The following is a 20,805-nucleotide window of genomic DNA, read 5'->3' as shown; positions in this document are numbered from 1 at the left end:
GTGCCCTACAGGAACATGCAGGCAGGGCTCAACTTAACAATCTGTTTCTAGAGTTTGTTTTTAAGTTGCTTGTTTGAAACATCAGACACAGTTTCCTATTATTATGACTAGGTTTTAGCATACTCTGCAAGAAACCTAATTAATTAATTTAACTGCTTACCTAATTTAAAATGAATAGAACCACCATTCATTCATGCTTGTGTGCATTTTTTTTTTGCAGTTAACACTAAGTGACCAGGTCAGATATCATGCTAGGCCTTGGGGAATCACTGTACAAATAAGAGTTACAGGGGTGCTTTGCCCACAAGGTTCCCATGGCCTTTGTGGAGTAGAACTCGTGAGCTGACTGGCTGTTGTAAATACCCTCAGGTGGAGATTCCATGAGACGGTCAGGTACAGAGTGTGAAATGTGAGGGATGGAATAGACCCTTCTGGGGCTCCTGCTCTCATCAGTGCTGGTGTTCACAGCTCAAGAGGGGATTGTGATGGGCAGTGGGCTGAGGACAGAGCGCTGGGCCCACCGGCACTCAGGAAGGACCCACGAGGAAGCCAGCGCGGAGTAGTAGGGCAGGGACGGGAGAGCCAGGACATGGTGGTGTCGTGAGGTTGCGTGAGCAGCACTGATGAGTGCACCGGGACAGTTCACTCGATGAGGAGGCCGGAGTGTCCATGGATCTGATGGTGGGAGGCCGCTTTGACCTTGGGAAGGATAGTATTAGGGCCAGTGGAGGAGGGAAGTGGGGAAGAAGAGAGGCAAAGTAGGTTGTCCGCTTTTCTGAGAAGTTAGGATGAAAAGGCGAGACATAGTTTTTTCTAACCCTTGTTTTTTGGTCTTTTAAAGAAATTATTCAGTTTTATACATTCCCAGTAACACTTTTCTTTGTCCCCTTCTATAGGGACGAGAAGGTGCAGAGATTGAACCTTGGGAAGATGCTGATTACCTTGTTTACAAAGTCACGGATAGATTTGGCTTCTTACAGTAAGTTGCATAGTTTGAAAGCTGACTTTTAAAATTATGTTTCTGTGGTCACCTATTGCATTGATTTTCTTTGTTTTTAATAGCATTGCTGTGATTAAGACTCCAGGATTAGTCCTGCAGCCTGCTTTTCTTCTTCTTTTTTTTTTTTTTTAAGTTAAATTCCTGGCATTTTTTAACCTATATGATTGAAATTGAACTATAGCTAAGAATATAATCTTTAATATTCATTGTGTTTTAAGAAGAACATTAAGTGGAATAAATGAGTTGTATTAGTAATTTAGCAGAATTAAATAGAAATCAATAACAACTTGTATTTTGAAAATAATTGTAAGGCATTTTATTTTATATAAGTGCATTTAAAAAATAATTAGCAGTCAGAATGTCAGTGTTATGCAGCCTAAAAATGAGCAATGGAAAGAAATGCCATTGATCTTCCTTACGGTTGGAAGTGTATTTGTGTTATTGCTTCTCAAAATTAATTCCATTTATCCTGAATTTGTTGTACAAAGAGTTGAGAAAGGTCTAGAGCACTATAAAGTAGTTAGAGTGGTTTTGACCCTTGTCCTGCACTGATAGGAGTCTGCGGGTTCTGGTTCCAGCTTTGTTTAAACAGATTGCCAGGCTGGGGACTCTGCTACATCTCTATAGTTCGTTTGGTTCCATACAATTTATTAATTACCTTTGCCACTTAGTCACATTTTCCCCAGTCTCATTTATTATGAAGAAGAAAAAGCCAGGGATTTTATTTTATGACACATGATTACATTTTGAAGAAAAAATAAAATTTCTTAGGAGGTTCCTAGGAGTAACTTTATAGTACTCAGACCTTCTTTTTCCTTTCTGTTCAGTTTTCTTGTATTTAGAAAATATTTTGTTGTATCATGTTTTTCTCAGGGTCTCTCAAGCAAACAGAAACAGTTCTGGGAGTTAGAGAATGTGAGCTGTTCTTCTGGCTTTGCTGGTCTCAGTTAACCATTTCACGCCTTATCTGTGAAACAGAAATCATTAACTGCCTGCATACTTAGGGCTACTTGAAGCTTTGAAGAAATAAAATGATAGAATGCTACCTACAGATCTAGACAAACCTCAGGTGTTATTATGCTACCTAATGATATCAGCATATCCGAAATGTTCTCCTGAGTAGTTGCAATCAGAAGACTTTGAATTTCAACAGACCAACGAGAGCAGTCTTTATGATGAAAATACTATTCTTAAAGGAAACCCCCACTTTCACTTTTTTATAAGTAAAGCAGACTTGGCCACAAATGTGGCAGGAGGTGATTTTTACCCTTGTATGGGTTCATGTGCAGATCTGAGGTATGTGAATGCTGTTTGAAGGACACTTTGAGCATTGGGCACCATCAAGATCAGTGGGTCCCCAAATTTCCTGCATGTTAGAATTAGCTGGAGAATGTTTGTTTGTTTAAATAGATTTCTGGGTTCTATCTCAGATTTTGATTCACAAGGTAGGCTACAACTCAGCTGATTTTTGACCTCTCCAAGTATTTGTGATGGCAGTGAACCACTCTAAAAGATGTTTTTATGAAAAAATGGAATACAAAATGACATGGAAAGGGCTTCCCTGGTAGCTCAGAAGGTAGAAGAATCTGCCTGCAACGCGGGAGACCTGGGTTTGACCCCTGGGTCGGGAAGGTTGCCTGGAGAAGGGATGGCAGCTGTCTTGCTGTGTCTCACTGTGCACACTGTTGGCTGATCCCAGGGTGGGCAAGGCATGAGCTAAGAGGCTGGAAGGAGACTCGAGGAGCCGCAGGAGCTGCACACACATTTATTCTCCCCTCTCATGGTTGAGGCAACAGACATAGCATAACCTAACACAACACAACCTCTCTCCTGGCTGACGCAGCAGCCATAGCAGCAGACACGCTATATTCTCCCCTCTCATGGCGGACCCAATGGGCGCAGCCATGACACAGCACTAAATGCTGCTGCTTCCTAGCTCACGTATGCATACAGTACCTCCTGACACGCATGTTCAGTGCTATAAATGATCTCAGCTGTTACATAGTCATTATGTACAAAACGTGGGGCAAGAGAGCCTGAACGTGCCATCTTGGCTACTTTGCTGTCTCCCCACAGCAACCCAGTCCAGTATTCTTACCTGGAGAATTCCATGGACAGAGGAGACTGGCAGGCTATAGTCCATGGGGTCACAAAAAGTTGAACATGACTGAGCAATTAACACTGACACATATGAAAACCTCTTACATTACAAAAGGGCCTGGGAGTTACCTACTAGGTTCTGGCCCAGAAGCCTAACCTGTATTTGGCAGTCTAAAAATCACACTCAGTTATTCCACATTTGTTTTCACCTCTGTGCTCAGGTCCATTTGTCTCTAGTGGGAAATAGACCAGTGATCTACCTTAATAATATTAGCTCATATTTATTGAGCACTTACTGTGTGCTGGGCACTGTTCTAAGCTGTTTAAGTGGATTATTCCTTTTTAAACCTCTTAGACATAGGTACTCTTTTTATCTTTCTTAAGATGAACGGAAGCACGGAGAGGTCAAACAGCTTGCCCAGGTTCTGCTTGCAGTAAATGACAGCTCTGAGGAACTGACTCTGGCAGCTCATGGGCAGAGCCTGAGTTCGGAACTTCTGCGTTCTACTGCCTGTTACTATTACTCCTCTGTAGTTTTAATAAGAGAAATATCAGTGAAGCTCTTTGAAATGCCTGGAGGAAAATTAAAGGGGAAAAGAAGAATGCCTAAGAAGGGGGCCTGTTTGAAATGATTCCTCTCCTGAGATGGACGCTTAGATAGTGGTGAGCTCACCCAGTCTTTGGAAACAAGGCTGAACCAGTTCTCCGGCCAGCCCACTGAATTTTTTATTTACTCTGTGATGCAAACCTGAAGCAGGCCCTACGAAGGAAAATGATGAACACAGAAACGGGGTTTAGTGTGATGTTGTGCTTTATGGAATTTCACACAAGTATTGATTTTTGGTACGGCGCCTCGTTTCAATGAGACACTGTTCCAAGGTTGCTGCTGGTACCTCTGGTCACTGGTCACTGATCACTGTAAACTGGGTTTTTCTGTGCTATTGAGTAAGGTCACCTGGCACAGGCATCTAGACCTTGCTCCCTCTCAGACCTCGATCAAAAGAGCGCTTCTTGCTGCTGTTTTAGTTCTTTGTAATTTTTTATTGGTTCTATGGTAAACATGGGTATTAAGTGTCAGTATCAATAAAATGGTACAAAGTAACTTTGTAGCCTTCTCTGAAGGCTGCTGACTTGATGTATAATGACAGTTTTTGTAACTTAAATTACTTGTTATATGTGAAGAAGGATGACCATAATTAACAAACAGGGCCCAGGAATAACTTGGTTTTATAGCAGATTTCACAATAAATATAAAAACTGTTGGCAAACCAGCCTGGCTTGCTGGTGGAACAGGGTCATCTTTGTTTAGTATGCAGAAATGGGAAGCTGTCCCCAGCTATGTGCCTGTGATGCATCTGGAGAGTGGAGAGGTCCAGCTTTTTTAAGAACTTAGAGAACTTTCAGCATTTGAACTTTCAACTTTTTTTTTTTTTTTTCAAAAATAGTTACTGCTCAACAAAGAATGCTTGGTATTTGGATAATGATAGATAATGCTTTTAGGCCACAAGTTATTAATAGAAGAATTACAAGGAAACTTTTTCAAAAAAAGATAATACCAAGCCTCAGATTTTCAACCACTTCTTAAAAACATGCATACATTGTCTGAAGTTTAGTATGCTGCTGCTGCTCCTGCTAAGTTGCTTCAGTTGTGTCTGACTCTCTGTGACCCCACAGACGGCAGCCCACCAGGCTCCCCTGTCCCTGGGATAACTATATAAATACTTGAAATCCAGAATAATGGTATTTTTGTTCAAGAGTGTCTGTTTTAATGACAGGGCCTTGAGAACTCCTCCTACCCATCCAATAATTTTGACTAATTTTGACTAGTGTTAATCTAAGACAAAATTTGCTACAAAATCTGAAGTGAAATTTAGTCAGTATATTGAGCTAACTGATTTTAACAAGTTAGTTAACTTCTATGTTTCCAAATGAAACTTTATCTCATCAGTTCAGTTCAGTCGCTCAGTTGTGTCTTACTCTTCACAACCCCATGAATCGCAGCATGCCAGGCCTCCCTGTCCATCACCAACTCCTGGAGTTCACTCAGACTCACGTCCATCGATTCAGTGATGCCATCCAGCCATCTCATCCTCTGTCGTCCCCTTCTCCTCCTGCCCCCAATCCCTCCCAGCATCAGAGTCTTTTCCAATGAGTCAATTCCTCGCATGAGGTGGCCAAAGTACTGGAGTTTCATAGTTACAGAAATACTCAACCTGAACTATTGAAAAACCACAAGTACATACAATCTAATTAGTAATTCCTTTAAGCTTACAACAGATTGAAAAAACAAATAGATCCAGGTAAGGTGAACTGTGAACTTCCAGATGTTCAAGCTGGTTTTAGAAAAGGCAGAGAAACCAGAGATCAAATTGCCAATATCTGCTGGATCTTGGAAAAAGCAAGAGAGTTCCAGAAAAACATCTATTTCTGCTTTATTGACTATGCCAAAGCCTTTGACTGTGTGGATCACAATAAACTGTGGAAAATTCTGAAAGAGATGGGAATACCAGACCATCTGACCTGCCTCTTGAGAAACCTATATGCAGGTCAGGAAGCAACAGTTAGAACTGGACATGGAACAACAGACTGGTTGCAAATAGGAAAAGGAGTACGTCAAGGCTGTGTATTGTCACCCTGCTTATTTAACTTCTATGCAGAATACAAATCACAGTGCAATATCACATTGCTCCTGTTAGAATGGATATCATCAAAGAGACAAGAAGTAAGTTTTGGCAAAGATGTGGGGAAAAGAGAACCCTTGCCCACTATTGGTGGAAATTGATGCAGTTGCTATGAAAAATAGTACGGAGGTTTCTCAAAAAAATTGAAAATAGTACTGCCATATGATCCAGCAACTTTAACTTTTGAATATGTATCTGAAAGAAATGAAAACACTAACTCAAAAATATATCTGCATCCACTGTGTTCATTGCAGCATTATTCTCAGTAGCCAAGACACAGAAAGAACCTAAATGTCCATCAACTGATAAATGGAAATGTGATGTTTATCCACAGTGGAATATTATTCACCCATAAAAGAAGGAAATTCTACCACAACAAATTCTAGCAACAACAGAGATAAACCCTGATGGAACTCCACTAAGTGAAATAAGTCAGAGAAAGACAAATGCTCACTTGTATGTGAAATCTAAAAACAGAAAAACCCAAACTCATCCATACAGAGAACATATTGGTGGTTGCCAGAGGTGGATTCATTCTTTAGGATCTGCCTGATGCAGACCACGTAGCCTGAGCAGATGGTTCCCATTTTTCCATAGACACATGCAGTGCTTGGTTCTGGTTCAGTGTTGACAGCAGGCACAGTTAGGCCTGTTAGTCTTGTCTAGTGATTGGGAGGACGCTGAAGAACTTGACCTGTGGTGGCAGCCAGAGATGGCACTTCATTTGCAGTTAGGAATGTTCACTGTTAGGATATGCTCAAGTCAGCCACACAGAAGGTTGCTCTTGCCCAGGGCAGCCCACTCACCCAAGAGATCCCAGTCTTGGTGCACCCAGAGGTTGCCAGATGTCCTTATTCTCTCAAGATGTCCCTGCTGACCCCATCACTTGGCAAGTATGTTCCAGTGATGTCCACAGGCCTTCTTCTGCTAGTCAGTGAAGAATGGATGCGTGCCATTCACACAGCACTGACCCCAGTAATCAGATCACAAATTAGCAGGGAAAGTTAGACTAAGAGCAGAACGAAAGCTATTTTAAAAAGGAAAAGATGAGTAGCCACTTATAAAAAAGCAACTTGTATTTATCTTCAAAATTTCTTTTCTTGAGAATTGATTTCTTAGCCTGTTTTTCATACACTCTTGCACAATTTGAATATAGATGCAAATCTAAGTTTGAACCCACTGGGTTAGATAATACTAAGCATCTCTGTATTAGGGTAAGTGATGGTGACTGAGTGAAAATGTTACTTTTCTTATCTGTGAAATGAGGGGTTGTACTAGCTTTCTGAGATCTCTTCAGCTCTTAACATTTTGTGGTCAGTTTTGTTGCTATAGCTTTATGCTTTACCTAAGACCTCTTCAGAGTAGCAAAAGAATGCTTTTGAAAACATTGGACTCTTGTATACTAATGTGTTGTGTTCTTAAAAGTGTTACTATCTGGTATGAAGAGAAAGGCAAAAATATGTATAGATCTTGTCAAAACCAGACTTCCCTGGTGGCTCAGATGGTAAAGAATCTGCCTGCAATGCAGGAGACCTGGGTTTGATCCCTGGGTTGGGAAGATCCCCTGGAGAAGGGAATGGCTACCCACACCAGTATTCTGGCCTGGAGAATTCCATAGACAGAGGAGCCTGGCAGGCTACAGTCCATGGGGTCGCAAAGAGTCGGACACGACTGAGTGACTTCCACTCATTTGTCAAAACATCAGTATAGATAAACATCACTGATAGAACAACTCAAAGCACATAACACTGTTTATAGATAGTACAAATAGTTGTTTTTACATTACTGACAGTTAATACGAGTCTCTGAATGTTTTATATTGAAGGTGATATCACAAAATTACTGTATCAGAGAAATGGATTTGATCTTTCATTGTACATTTAAAGTTATTCTTTTTGAAGTTTTGACAAACGAGGCTTTGCCTGTTTACAGAGTGTAAGTTTAAGTTTTTTTAATTCTTAAATCTATGGGAGGCAGTTTTATTTCCTTATACTAATTGTTTTGAACACTCATTTGTTACGGGCTACAGTTTGAGACAGAGAGTGGAGGTGATGGTCTTGGGTAGAGGTTGGCAAATGATGGCCTGTGGGCCAAATCCAGCTCTCCACCTGTTTTTGTAAACGTTTTATGGGATCTAAGCCACACCTGGTTTACCTGCTGTCAGCATCTGCTTTCACAGTATGACATCAGAGTTGAGTAATTATGAAAAAGACTGTATGGTCCACAAAGCCTAAAATATTTGCTGTTTCAGTATTTACCTTTGCAGGAAAGGGTTGTTGACCCCTGGACTAGAGCAGTCTTGTCCAGTGGAACTTTCTGCAGCAGTTTGTGGAAGTGTTCTCACTGTATCCATACCATTCAGTGTGGTAGCTGAGTTATGGCTTGTGAGGCTGATGACTGAACTTTTAATTTGACTTCATTTTATTTTACATTTAAAATTAAACAGCCACCTGTGGCTAAAGATGACGAGATTGGGCAGAGTGGGCCTAGAGATTTGAAGACAGGAGATGTGGTTTCAGAATGTTGTTGTTTAAGTCTCTCAGTCATGTGCGGCTCTTGCGACCCCATCGACTGTAGCGCTCCAGGCTTCTCTGTCCTTGGGACTCTCGAGGCAAAAATACTGGAGTGGGGTTGCCATTCCCTTCTCTAGGGGATCTTCCGGACCCAGGGATCAAACCTGCGTCTCCTGCATTGGCAAGCAGATTCTCTAACACTGAGCCACCTGGGAAACCCGTTTACAGAATAGCTCATTGTTTCGTGTTGAATGTGGTGGAATGGAAGCTTACGTAACTCTTGTGATGACAGGTCGATGGTTGGACATCATGTGTACCTACAGATTTATAATTTTTTAAAAAAAATCTGCCCTGATTTCAACTGTTTCCCACCCATTGTTTTTCCTTTGCAGTGAGGAGGAGCTCCCATATCACAATGCAGCTATGGAACGGGTAAGTCCACTTCTGTGTTCATTTTTCATTACCGAGGAATTACATTCCTCAGAGAAAGAAAAGTTGCCACTTTTGTGGTTGAGGGTGCCTTTATTCCCTGTCCGTGCTGCTATCAGCATTAAGATTTGACCCTCCAAATATCACTGTAAGAAAATAGTTAAATTAATGGTGAAACAACTTTAGATTTTATGGAACTTCTGTAGGTACTTGGGAAAAAGGAGGGGTGGCCGTTGGCAGACCCTGCATGTGGATGGTGGTTCTCCGTCAAGGCCGCCTCAGGACGTGGGCCTGGTGAGAGCATATGCTCAGGAGCCCAGGCCCCTACGCTGTAACGTTGCCTGGGCACCTCTCTGGCACCACATGGCTCCTACAGCCCTGGTCCAGACCAGCCGCTCTTTGCAACACAACTGTGTCACGAGGTTTCCTGTGCATCTCCTGCAGATGACTGCAAAAAGAGTTTGCTGTAGTCAAATAAGTACGTTTGCATTTTAAAGACTTAAGTCTTATATATAGTAAACCTGTCGGGCTTTGGTAACTGAGTGGTTCCCCTTTCTCATCGCACTTGGCTGGGGCCTGGCTCCACAGCTGGGTGTGCTGACACTTAGGGACTGATCGTTCGGAGTCCCACGGAGTCCCCCTCCCCACCTCTCCATTTTCTCATCTACCAAAAAAATGAACTGTAAGGATTCATGAATGGAGAGGGAGACTGTTGATCAGGGACACTAGTCTGTTCATTTATGTTTGATGGGTAAACGAGGCTGACTTTCAGAAAATGGAGGTAAAATTGGTGCTGGAATTTGAAAAGCATTTTAGGGAATCTAAAATCAAAATCTTCTGAAAATTAATACTGTAGTATAACGTTGGATAAAATTGCTATTTTACATACACCATGTAGATAACCCTGTAGGTGTTTCCTGAGGTTGAATTCTCCAGTGACTGCCTGATTCTCTTTGTGTCATAACCTTGATGTTTGGGCAAAGGAATTTCTTTTAATAAAGCTGTAGTACTGCTTAGCAACAATGTGTCAGGCGGGAGCCTAGAATCAAGGCAGTAGCTTGGAATATCAGGAAAACATGACATGGTTTCTGTTTCTGTAATGCTTGCTGTTTGGCAGTGACTGGAGGCAGGCCAGGGGAGACAGTTGAGGGACATAACCGTGGCTTTCAGAGCCTGATATTCATGTCGTGGGAGGGCAGTGCTGCTGGAGGAGAAGGCTGGTCCCTGCGGCCCTGGGTTGCTGGAGAGGGACATGATGGTGCAGCGCTATCTACCAGCTCCGCTCCTGGGGAGCTTGTACCGCTCCACTTGGACATGGACACACAGGGTGGTTCCACCCTCTGGCCATTCTCTCTCTATTAGTGCCCTAACTTGGCTTATCCTTGGACCACCTGGATCCCATCACTGTTAGGTCTTCAACCCCCTCTCTTCCCACCACAGGTCAGGACCTCCCCTGTCCTGCTTCTTCTAAGCTAACCTTCCTGCCCCTGCAGCGCCGGTGTGGCTTTGTGCTACTGGGGAAGACTCCCAGCTGGGACGAATGGCTTTACTTTGCATCCAGGATCTCAAACCTCAGCTGCACGTTTATGCTGCCTGGATTCCATGCCATGCCTTCCTGGTGAATTTCTGCTCCCACTTTAACTAGTGCCCTTTCCTCGTCTCTCTCAAGCCCCCAGTGCTGCCGCCTCCAGCCTCGCTCAGCTGATGCACTCACTTGTGCTTCTCATTTCTCATCTCTGTACTGTCACCCCAGGTCGTCAGTTCCCAGCTCCCTCCCACACTGTGATGTGGTTGGTTGACCTCTCACTCTCACACGTTCTCGCTCTCTTTTTTTTTCATTAATTATTTATTTTAATTGGTGGCTAATTACTTTACAGTATTATAGTGGTTTTTGCCATACATTGACATGGATCAGCCATGGGTGTACATGTGTCCCCCATCTTGAACCTGCTGCCACCTTTCTCCCCATCCCCTCCTTCAGGGTTGTCCCAGTGTTCCAGGACAGCTGGTGTTGAGTGCCCTGTTTCATGCATTGAACATGGACTGGTGATCTCTTTTACATATGGTAATATACATGTTTCAATGCTATTCTCTCAAAGCATCCCACCCTTGCCTTCTCCCACAGAGTCCAAAAGTCTGTTCTTTATATCTGTGTCTCTTTTGCTGTATCGCATATAGGGTCATCGTTACCATCTTTCTAAATTCTGTATATATTTGTTAATATACTGTATTGGTGTTTTTCTTTCTGACTTACTTCACTCTGTATAATAGGCTCCAGTTTCAGCCACCTTATTAGAATTGATTCAAATGCGTTCTTTTTAATGGCTGAGTAATATTCTATTGTGTGTATGTACCACAGCTTTCTTATCCATTTGTCGGTGGATGGACATCTAGGTTGCTTCCATGTCCTAGCTGTTGTAAACAGTGTTGCAATGAACATTGAAGCACACGTGTCTCTTTCAGTTCTGGTTTCTTTGATGTGTATGCCCAGCAGTGGGATTGCTGGGTTGTATGGCAGTTCTATTTCCAGCTTTTTTAAGGATCTCCACACTGTTCTCCGTAGTGGCTGTACTAGTTTGCATTCCCACCAACAGTGTAAAAGGGTTCCCTTTTCTCCACACCCTCTCCAGCATTTATTGTTTGTAGACTTTTTGATAGCAGCCATTATGACCAGTGTGAGATGGTACCTCATTGTGGTTTTGATTTGCATTTTCTGATAATGATGTTGAGCATCTTTTCATGTGTTTGTTAGCCATCTGTATGTCTTCTTTGGAGAAATGTCTGTTTAGTTCTTTGGCCCATTTTTTGATTGAGTCATTTATTTTTCTGGTATTGAGCTGCATGAGCTGCTTGTATATTTTTGAGATTAATTCTTTGTCAGTTGCTTCATTTGCTCTTATTTTCTTCCATTCTGAAGGCTGTCTTTTCACCTTGCTTATAGTTTCCTTTGTTGTGCAAAATCTTTTTAAGTTTAATTAAGTCCCATTTGTTTATTTTTGCTTTTATTTCCATTACTCTGGGAGGTGGGTCATAGAGGATCCTTCTCTGATTTATGTTAGAGAGTGTTTTGCCTGTGTTTTGTTCTAGAAGTTTTATAGTTTCTGGTCTTACTTTTAGATCTTTAATCCATTTTGAGTTTATTTTTGTGTATGGTGTTAGAAAGTGTTCTAGTTTCATTCTTTTACAGGTGGTTGACCAGTTTTCCCAGCACCACTTGTTAAAGAGATTGTCTTTTCTCCACTGGGGTCTTCCCTGGTGGCTCAAAGGTTAAAGCATCTGCCTGCAGTGCAGGAGACCTGGGTTCGATCCCTGGGTCGGGAAGATCCCCTGAAGAAGGAAATGGCAACCCACTCCAGTATTCTTGCCTGGAGAATCCCATGGACGGAGGAGCCTGGTGTGCTACAGTCCATGGGGTCGCAAAGAGTTGGACAGGACTGGGCGACTTCACTTTCACTTTTCACTTTCTCCATTGTATAGTCTTGCCTCCTTTGTCAAAGATAAGGTGTCCATAGGTGCATGAATTTATCTCTGGGTTTTCTGTTTTTGTGCCAGTACCATACTGTTTTGATGACTGTCGCTTTGTAGTATAAAGTCAGGCAGGTTGATTCCTCCAGTTCCATTCTTCTTTCTCAAGATTGCTTTGGCTATTCGAGGTTTTTTGTATTTCCATACAAATTGTGAAATTATTTGTTCTAGTTCTGTGAAAAATACCATTGGTAGCTTGATAGGGATTGCATTGAATCTATAGATTGCTTTGAGTAGTATACTCATTTTCACTATATTGATTCTTCTGATCCATGAACATGGTGTATTTCTCCATCTATTTGTGTCATCTTTGATTTCTTTCATCAGTGTTATATAGTTTTCTATGTATAGGTCTTTTGTTTCTTTAGGAAGATTTATTCCTAAGTATTTTAGTCTTTTCATTGCAATGGTGAATGGAATTGTTTCCTTAATTTCTCTGTTTTCTCATTGTTAGTGTATAGGAATGCAAGGGATTTCTGTATGTTAATTTTATATCCTGCAACTTTACTATATTCATTGATTAGCTCTAGTAATTTTCTGGTGGTGTCTTTAGGGTTTTCTGTGTAGAGGATCATGTCATCTGCAGTGAGAGTTTTACTTCTTCTTTTTCAATCTGGATTCCTTTTCTTTCTTTTTCTTCTGATTGCTGTGCTAAAACTTCCAAAACTAGGATGAATAGTAGTGGTGAGAGTGGGCACCCTTGTCTTGTTCCTGACTTTAAGGGAAATGCTTTCAATTTTTCACCATTGATGATAATGTTTGCTGTGGGTTTTCATATATGGCTTTTATTATGTTGAGGTATATTCCTTCTATGCCTGCTTTTTGGAGGGTTTTTATCATAAACGGATGTTGAATTTTGTCAAAGGCTTTCTCTGCATCTATTGAGATAATCATATGGTTTTTATCTTTCAATTAATGTAGTTTATCACATTGATTGATTTGTGAGTATTGAAGAATCCTTGCATCCCTGGGATAAAGCCCACTTGGTTGTGATGTATGATCTTTTTAAATATGTTGTTGGATTCTGTTTGCTAGAATTTTGTTGAGGATTTTTGCATCTATGTTCATCAGTGATATTGGCCTATAGTTTTCTTTTTTTGTGACATCTTTGTCTGGTTTTAGTATCAGGGTGGTGGTGGCCTCATAGAATGAGTTTGGAAGTTTACCTTCCTCTGCAATTTTCTGAAAGAGTTCGAGTAGGATAGGTGTTAGCTCTTCTCTAGATTTTTGGTAGAATTCACCTGTGAAGCCATCTGGTCTTGGGCTTTTGTTTGTTGGAAGATTTTTGATTAGAGCTTCGATTTCTGTGCTTGTGATGGGTCTGTTAAGATTTTCTATTTCTTTCTGGTTCAGTTTTGGAAGGTTATACTTTTCTAAGAATTTGTCCATTTCTTCCAGGTTGTCCATTTTATTGTTATATAGTTGCTGATAGTAGTCTCTTATGATCCTTTGTATTTCTGTGTTGTCTGTTGTGATCTCTCCATTTTCATTTCTAATTTTGTTGATTTGATTCTTCTCCCTTTTTTTGTGATGAGTCTGGCTAATGGTTTGTCTATTTTATTTATCTTCTCAAAGAACCAGCTTTTAGCTTTGTTGATTTTTACTATAGTTTCCTTTGTTTCTTTTTCATTTACTCCTGCCCTAATTTTTATGATTTCTTTTCTTCTACTAACCCTGGGGTTCTTCATTTCTTCTTTTTGTAGTTGCTTTAGGTATAAAGTTAGGTTATTTATTTGATTTTTCTCTTGTTTCTTGAGGTAAGCTTGTATTGTCTTGTCCTTCAGAACCCCTTCTTCTTTCCTCACTGGCCACTCTTTCTTGGTTTCCTCTGCTTGTTCCTTCTCATCTTCATCTTTATTCTTTCTACTGTGCTCTGGGGCTCAGGCCTGGAACTTCTCTCTCTTCAAGTACATCTGTAAGCAAGCTTCCTGTCTCAGCCAGTGGCAGCTCCACCCGTCCAATTTGCTGTCTAAAATCTCCCCAGTTGTCTTTGATGTCCTCTTTCACCCCACACCTCCTCTGTTGGCTTGGCTCGCCATGAATTCAGTCTGACACCTTCTCAGCATCTCCTCTTGTGCCGCCTGGTTCACTGGAGCCTCTTCTGGAGCTTCCAGCTCCCTGCTTCTGCCAGTGCGCCGCCCCTTCTCCCCACAGGCTGTCTGCTCACTGGAAGAGTAAGAGGGATCATGTCACTCCTGAGGGGAACGTGATGCCGACCCTCCATTTTATCCACAGTAAAAGGGAAGGTCCACAGAACAGCCTCAGAGCTATGCATGACTGGTTTCTGTCTCTCCCCTCCTCTCCCGCAGGCCAGGGCCCTCGACAAGAACTACAAGACTGGGAGCTCCTCCCCCACACAAGCTAGCTACCCTCTCCACCTTTATTTCTTTCTTAGCACTAACACTGTCCAAGTTACTCAGCATTTCACTTACATCTGTATTTTGTCTGTTTCCACACTAGGATATAATCTCTCTGAAGGGCGTTCCCTCTGCTTTGTTCACTGTTGCAGCCACAGAACCCAGAGCAGGGCACGTAGTGTGTGCTCAATAAATGGCGGCTGAGTGAATGACCAGGTGAACATAAGGATGTGTTCTGTCATGAAATGCAGAGTTAAAGGCCGGCAGAGCTTGTCCTTTCAAATGTGACAGCGTACTTTATTTGAGAAATTAGAAAAGAGTTGGAAGGCGTCTTTCAACAAAATATGTCCGTATTTGGGAGAATAAAAATCTGGCAACCTATTACAATACTGACTTTTCTCTCCAGTGCCTCTTCTCCTCACCTTTCAAAACGATTTCCTGGTCCAGAAAATTCAGATGTATGGGAATCAGTAGTAGAGATGATTCAAAAAATGTGACATGACGTAAAGAAGAAATAAGAGACAAAACATTGTAGAGGATACATGCTTGAGGGAAGTTGTTTGTTTTTAAATTTTTTAAAGAGACTTGCCTGTACCTAAAAGACCTCTTTACCCATTGGAATTCAAGTTACAATTAATGGATTGTTTAAAGAGTTTAATATACTAGGAGACCACTAAGAAATGACATGCAGACCTTAACAGTTTAACACAAGACAGTTTATATTCCCTGTCAATCTGTCACTGGGAGAGGGAGTTCTGAGGCTGCTGACTGAGATTCCGTTCTACCCTCATCCATAAACTGAGCTCACGTTGTGTGACCCGCCTTTCACAGCTTTGATTTCTTCCAAGTGGGATGAGAACTCTAGACACATGAAAAGCAGTCTGAGGCTGGAAACTTTTTAGTTTATCCGGATTTCCCCCAATTTTTCTGGTTTCATCTTAGTCCATGTGTTCTTCAGTGACTGCGTAGACCAAATGTTCAAGGTCTGCCATTTCTAGGAAACTAATAAAAGTTTCTTCATATATTGCTGCGTTAAATAAATCAGTGGAAATGATAGCCTTGTGGAAGCTATAAGTATTTATTAGTCTTCACAAAGCATCTACTTGCAGTGTGAACTTCCTGCCTGCCATTTGAAAAGACTTGTACACTAATACACAGTAAAGTCTCAGGGCTTTTAGTTCCAGCTTTGCAGTGGTGGTGTTTTGTTTTTTGTTTGTTTTAACATAAGGCAATTTTCTGTTGAAAATAGGGGTAGTAGAAATCGGGCCTTCATAAGAGGATTGTTGTTGGTATTTGCAGAGTGCTTTGGATTCCCCCAAACAGGCACATTAACAAATAAACAAACACACTTATATTTACTTTGCAGAGAACACTATTAATAATGGATTATATTGTTTCTTTGAGCTTATTGATGCTTTTAATAAGGAGGAAAGGATATGTAAAACTATGAATTTTCCTAGATTCAGCTATTCGTTTTTGCAGTGTGATATTTTGCATAGCTTAATGGAATATTGGAGCCTATTCAGATTTTTAAAATTATATCTTAATTTTATGTGCTGTGAAACTTACTGAAAATACATGACTTTTCAATGTCATTCTTCTGTCAAAATACATGCCTACTTCTTGCACTCCTTATCCTCTCCTGACCTCTGCTGGTGAGGTCGAGGAGTGCGTGGCATGGCTCAACTGTCTTTAGTCATACATCCTAATATTCAAAAAACATCTGAAGACTTGAACTTCTGTAAAGTTCTAAGATTTCTTATTGTAGAAGAGAAGACTGTTTAATATTCATCCATGCATTGTGTGTGTGGTTAGCCTTTACTGTCTTGGTTATTGATCATGTTAGGGGCAGGAGGAGTGTTGGACCCAATACAGGGTTACTCCATACTGGGTGGGTGATGCAGCAGTTGTTAAGTACTTCCTGTTCAACTGGTCCTGCATGGGCTTAAAGTATAGTCTCAAATCACTAGAGATTGAGGCAACAAAGAAGATATTGGTCCCATTTTTAATCCTTAAACCCTGCTTGCCCCAGTGTGAGGGGCCAGTCTTGATTCAGAGGGGATGCCAATTTAAGATGATCAGGTATTAAACTGCAAGCTTCAAATAGAAGTTTTTCCTTTTGATATGTGTTGTCCTGACATTCTCAGGGGAGTAGAATTTTCTTGTGCTGGGGTCTCCTGTGTGATTTTAAAAACTGCAATGATGAGCACATCTAGTAGCCATTCCCCCTGAAAAAGTACCCCTGTTTCTTTAAAGAAATGGATGATCTAGGTCTAGGGTATAGACCCTAGAAAAAGTATAAAGTGAACCTGAATCAGTTTGTGCCAGATCTGGCATGTCTAAAGGATCCACTTGAAGAGGGGAAATCGACAACCCGGTAAGAGGCAGTCCAACCGAATTTGGGACGACTTGAGCCTCAAAAGGAATAATGATGATAATAATGGATTATAACACAGCGAATGAATAAAATAGTTCTTTATACCATCAGCTCAGTTCAGTTGCTTAGTCGTGTCTGACACTTTGTGACCCCATGGACTGCAGCACACCAGGCCTCCCTGTCCTTCACCAACTCCCAGAGTTTGCTCAAACTTGTGTCCATTGAGTCAGTGATGCCATCCAACTATTTCATCCTCTGTTGTCCCCTTCTCCTTCTGCCTTCAATCTTTCCCATGTCAGGGTCTTTTCAGATGAGTCAGTTCTTCACATCAGTTGTCCAGAATATTGGAATTTCAGCTTCAACATCAGTCCTTCCAATGAATATTCAGGACTGATTTCCTTTAGGATGAACTGGTTGGATCTCCTTGCAGTCCAAGGGACTCTTAAGAGTCTTCTCCACCACCACAGTTCATTAGCATCAATTCTGTGGCACTCGGCTTTCTTTATAGTCCAACTCTCAAATCCACACATGACTTCTGGAAAAACCATAGCCTTGGCTAGACTATCTTTACACCATAGTGATATTAAAAATTGGGAGGGACTCAGGAGGGAAAACATTTTAATAGAAAAATATCGGATGGTAATATAGAAAGAATGAGAGGGAAAAAACCCCACAAAAATGGTAAAAAAAAAAAAAAAAAAAAAAATTACCACACACACATGAAAAAGGTAAAAAACCATTTTACCACCATCAAAACCAGAATTGATTCAGGTAGAAATTACAGTGGATGAGAAGACCACTGAGTAGAGTTGTTAAGGAGCAGGATGTCCACATTATCTTAAAGTGCACCAGCCAGATTACATATTAGTTACAAAAGGGGATGTCTCTGTTAACAGAGAAGTTGGGCAAATACCACTTAACCGAGGCATCAGAAGTTACATCACAGATAATGGTACAGATCAGCACGAGCTGCCAGTGGATGCCATAAGGACACAAAATCTGTTATGTAGTATTCCCACCAAAATCTCAGGGAAACAATAGACAAAGTCAGATAGTGCAGACTAGACCCTTCAAGAATCAACATCATGAAAGACAAAGGCCAGGAGACTGTTCTAGAGTAAAGGGAACTAAAGAGATGTCTTCTCTCCACCCACCTAAAGAAGAACAGCTGTACAGACACTTTTGAGACTAGTGGGGAGTTTGGTATATGGATGGTTTATTATCAAATAATGAACCAATTTTAAATTTCTTGAGGGAGTGTGAGAGTGGTGCTATGATTATGTAGGATGATGTGTTTTATTCTTAGGTAAATATTTGGAGTGTTCACGATGTCTGTGATTTTCTAATAGATTAGCCCCCCCCAATAAAAAAGCACCCCAATATAAATAGATTAAATCTGGCAAAATGTTAGTAATTGATGGATTTTGCTGAATCATATATAAGTATATGGTGCATTGGGCTTCCAACTTACTGCAGGTTTGAAATGTTTCAGTAAAAATTAGAGAAAGTAAGATGTCTGTGTATAAAGTCAACAGAGTTATTTAATAGCAGTTTTGTATAGATTGCTAGCAGAGGCATGAAAATACATTGTGTGTTGGGAATGACAGATAGTTCAGGATGACCAGGTCATCAAAAGAGCAGGAAACTAGAAGGTGAGTCTGTGTCATCCTGTGTTAGAGCCATCTGTGTAGACATTTGAACTTTATTTGTAGATAATGGGTAGTCGTTGAAGGATTTTTTAAACTGGGACTCAACATAAAAGGTCACAGCAGTGTGGAGGCTGGCTTGAGGCCACTCAGGGCTGCCTGTGAGTTCTTGCCCTTGTCTAGGGATAAGCATTGCCCCCCTCCCACCCCCCAGAACAGGCAGAGGACGTGATGGAAGCCGGAGACATTGCCGGGACCAGCCAAGTGCAGTTTGGGTCTAGAAGGAAGATAAATGGAAGACTGAAAAGCTAAGCTTTTAGGCTGATTGACTTAGTGGCTGCTGGTACTGTTAATTCACAGTAGGGAAGGGAAGGCTAGTAGCACCATATTTAGGGAAGTCCTTTAGGATGTGTGTGTCCTTTTTTAGCTTCCCTGGTGGCTCAGCGGTTAAAGCGTCTGCCTGGAATGAGGGAGACGCGGGTTTGATCCGTGGGTTGGAAAGATCCCCTGGAGAAGGAAATGGCACCCCACTCCAGTACTCTTGCCTGGAGAATCCCATGGACGGAGGTGCCTGGTAGGCTACAGTCCATGGGGTTGCCAAGAGTTGGACACGACTGAGCGACTTCACTTTCACTTTCACTTTGGTTGTGTGGAGTTTGACCTGTCTGCTGAACTTCTAGGTGTGGTTCTACCTTGCTGCTCTTGTTCTAGAGTCTTGGTGTCAGTGAGTCCACGGCAAGCCAGTTTTTCTAGAGCATTTAAGTTCATACTTGTCACACGTGTTTTCAGATTAAGTTCTGGAGTTGATAAGCTGTAGCATCTTTGCTGATAAAGTATATTTTATCCACTTATTACAGATTCATGAGTGCATTCAAATCTGGTATAGTTGATCTGACAGTGTTACGGAGTTAACACTTAAGCCCGATGGAATACCAATGTATAATTTTATACTGGTGTATAATTTTAAAATCTTACAGCCTGGGAGCTTTGCCCAAAATTTTTCCTTTTTTTGATGTAGGGGAAAGAAAAGCATACTTAATAGTTCTTAAAATTGTGCATGTGTGTTTTATGCTTGCATGTAAGAGTGTGAAGCATTTAAAATAATCTCTCTGTATATATGATGAGCATTAGAATACAAAAATGTGCCTTTTTAAAAAAAGGATAGCTGTTTCTTAAAGTGAGTTATTGACAATTTAATAGTCATAAAAAGGAAAGATAGCAGGAGACCTGCTAGATCTCAGCAGGGTTTTTCCTGGCAAAGTATATGTTATTATGCTCTTGGGTTGGCTTGAATTATTTGGTGCTTTCCTGTTAGTGGAGAAAGGGATTGAGCTTTGAGGAAGTCAGGGGAGGAAGTGCAGAACAGTAAAGTGACTGAATGGCTCCTTAGATCCATCTTAATTTTTCACAGCTTGGCCTTCTCTGAAGTCACGTTCAGCAGAAACATTAATTAGATTTCAATGCCCTGCTGAGGTTTAAAATTAAACATATTTCTGGAACCATCTGTAGCATTTTATCACTAATAATATAATGAAGAATATGCTTAATCTTTTGAAAAATGAGAATCATAACAGAGTATCTTTTGCTCACAAGTGATCATCTTTGGTTATGAAAAAGCCATCAAAATTTTTAGAGGAGTAAAGAAGTAATTAAAAAGTTTTAAGGATATAATCCCCCCACCCCCCAAAAAATTGCATCAAGGTATTCTGATTGGTGAGAATCTTTTCCATATTGAGGATTTTCTTTGGGATTTTACGGTTCTCTTGTATCTAAAAATATTGATGGTGGGCCTGTGCCATCTGCCTATTTGGGGCTGGATTCGCCCAAGAGCTGAGATTCCCCCAAGGAGAGCCAGGACTGGGTGGAGGCAAGGGCCTAGGACGTGGCGGCCCAGCGCACAGACCCTGGGGCCAGACAGCCTGGCTTTGACCTGACCAGAGGGGAACGTGGAGAAGTCGGTTGGCTCCTTTGGGCCTCTGTCTCCTTATTTGTGAAGTGAGGAGGATTATGCCTACCTCATAGGGGTGTAGTGAGCATACGTTTTTGAGCATAAAATGTCCCTTCAGAACTGTTCTTTCCCGTGTGGTCTTCTGTTTCCTTCACTCTTTAGATGCACTTAATACACTTACAGAGGCCTTCGGGGAAGAACATGCTGCCGTTGAGAATTAACAGAACAG

General features: G+C 41.3%; 1 protein-coding gene across 23 annotated transcripts in view; it reads left to right on the top strand.

Moving 5' to 3' along the window:
- The window catches only part of USP6NL (USP6 N-terminal like), a 138,120-nt gene that overhangs the window by 86,268 nt on the left and 31,047 nt on the right, over nt 1-20,805 (top strand). For all 23 annotated transcript variants that reach the window (XM_055543552.1, XM_055543542.1, XM_055543559.1 and 20 more), the window contains 2 exons: nt 897-979; nt 8,687-8,726. In XM_055543552.1, coding sequence (XP_055399527.1) covers nt 897-979; nt 8,687-8,726 — 123 coding nt within the window. The remainder of the gene's footprint in view (nt 1-896; nt 980-8,686; nt 8,727-20,805) is intronic.

This window comes from Bubalus kerabau, chromosome 13 (assembly GCF_029407905.1).
Source record: "Bubalus kerabau isolate K-KA32 ecotype Philippines breed swamp buffalo chromosome 13, PCC_UOA_SB_1v2, whole genome shotgun sequence".
NCBI lineage: Eukaryota > Metazoa > Chordata > Mammalia > Artiodactyla > Bovidae > Bubalus > Bubalus kerabau.
Note: the sequence above shows the minus strand (reverse complement) of the source record. Positions and strands in the feature narration are given on the sequence as shown.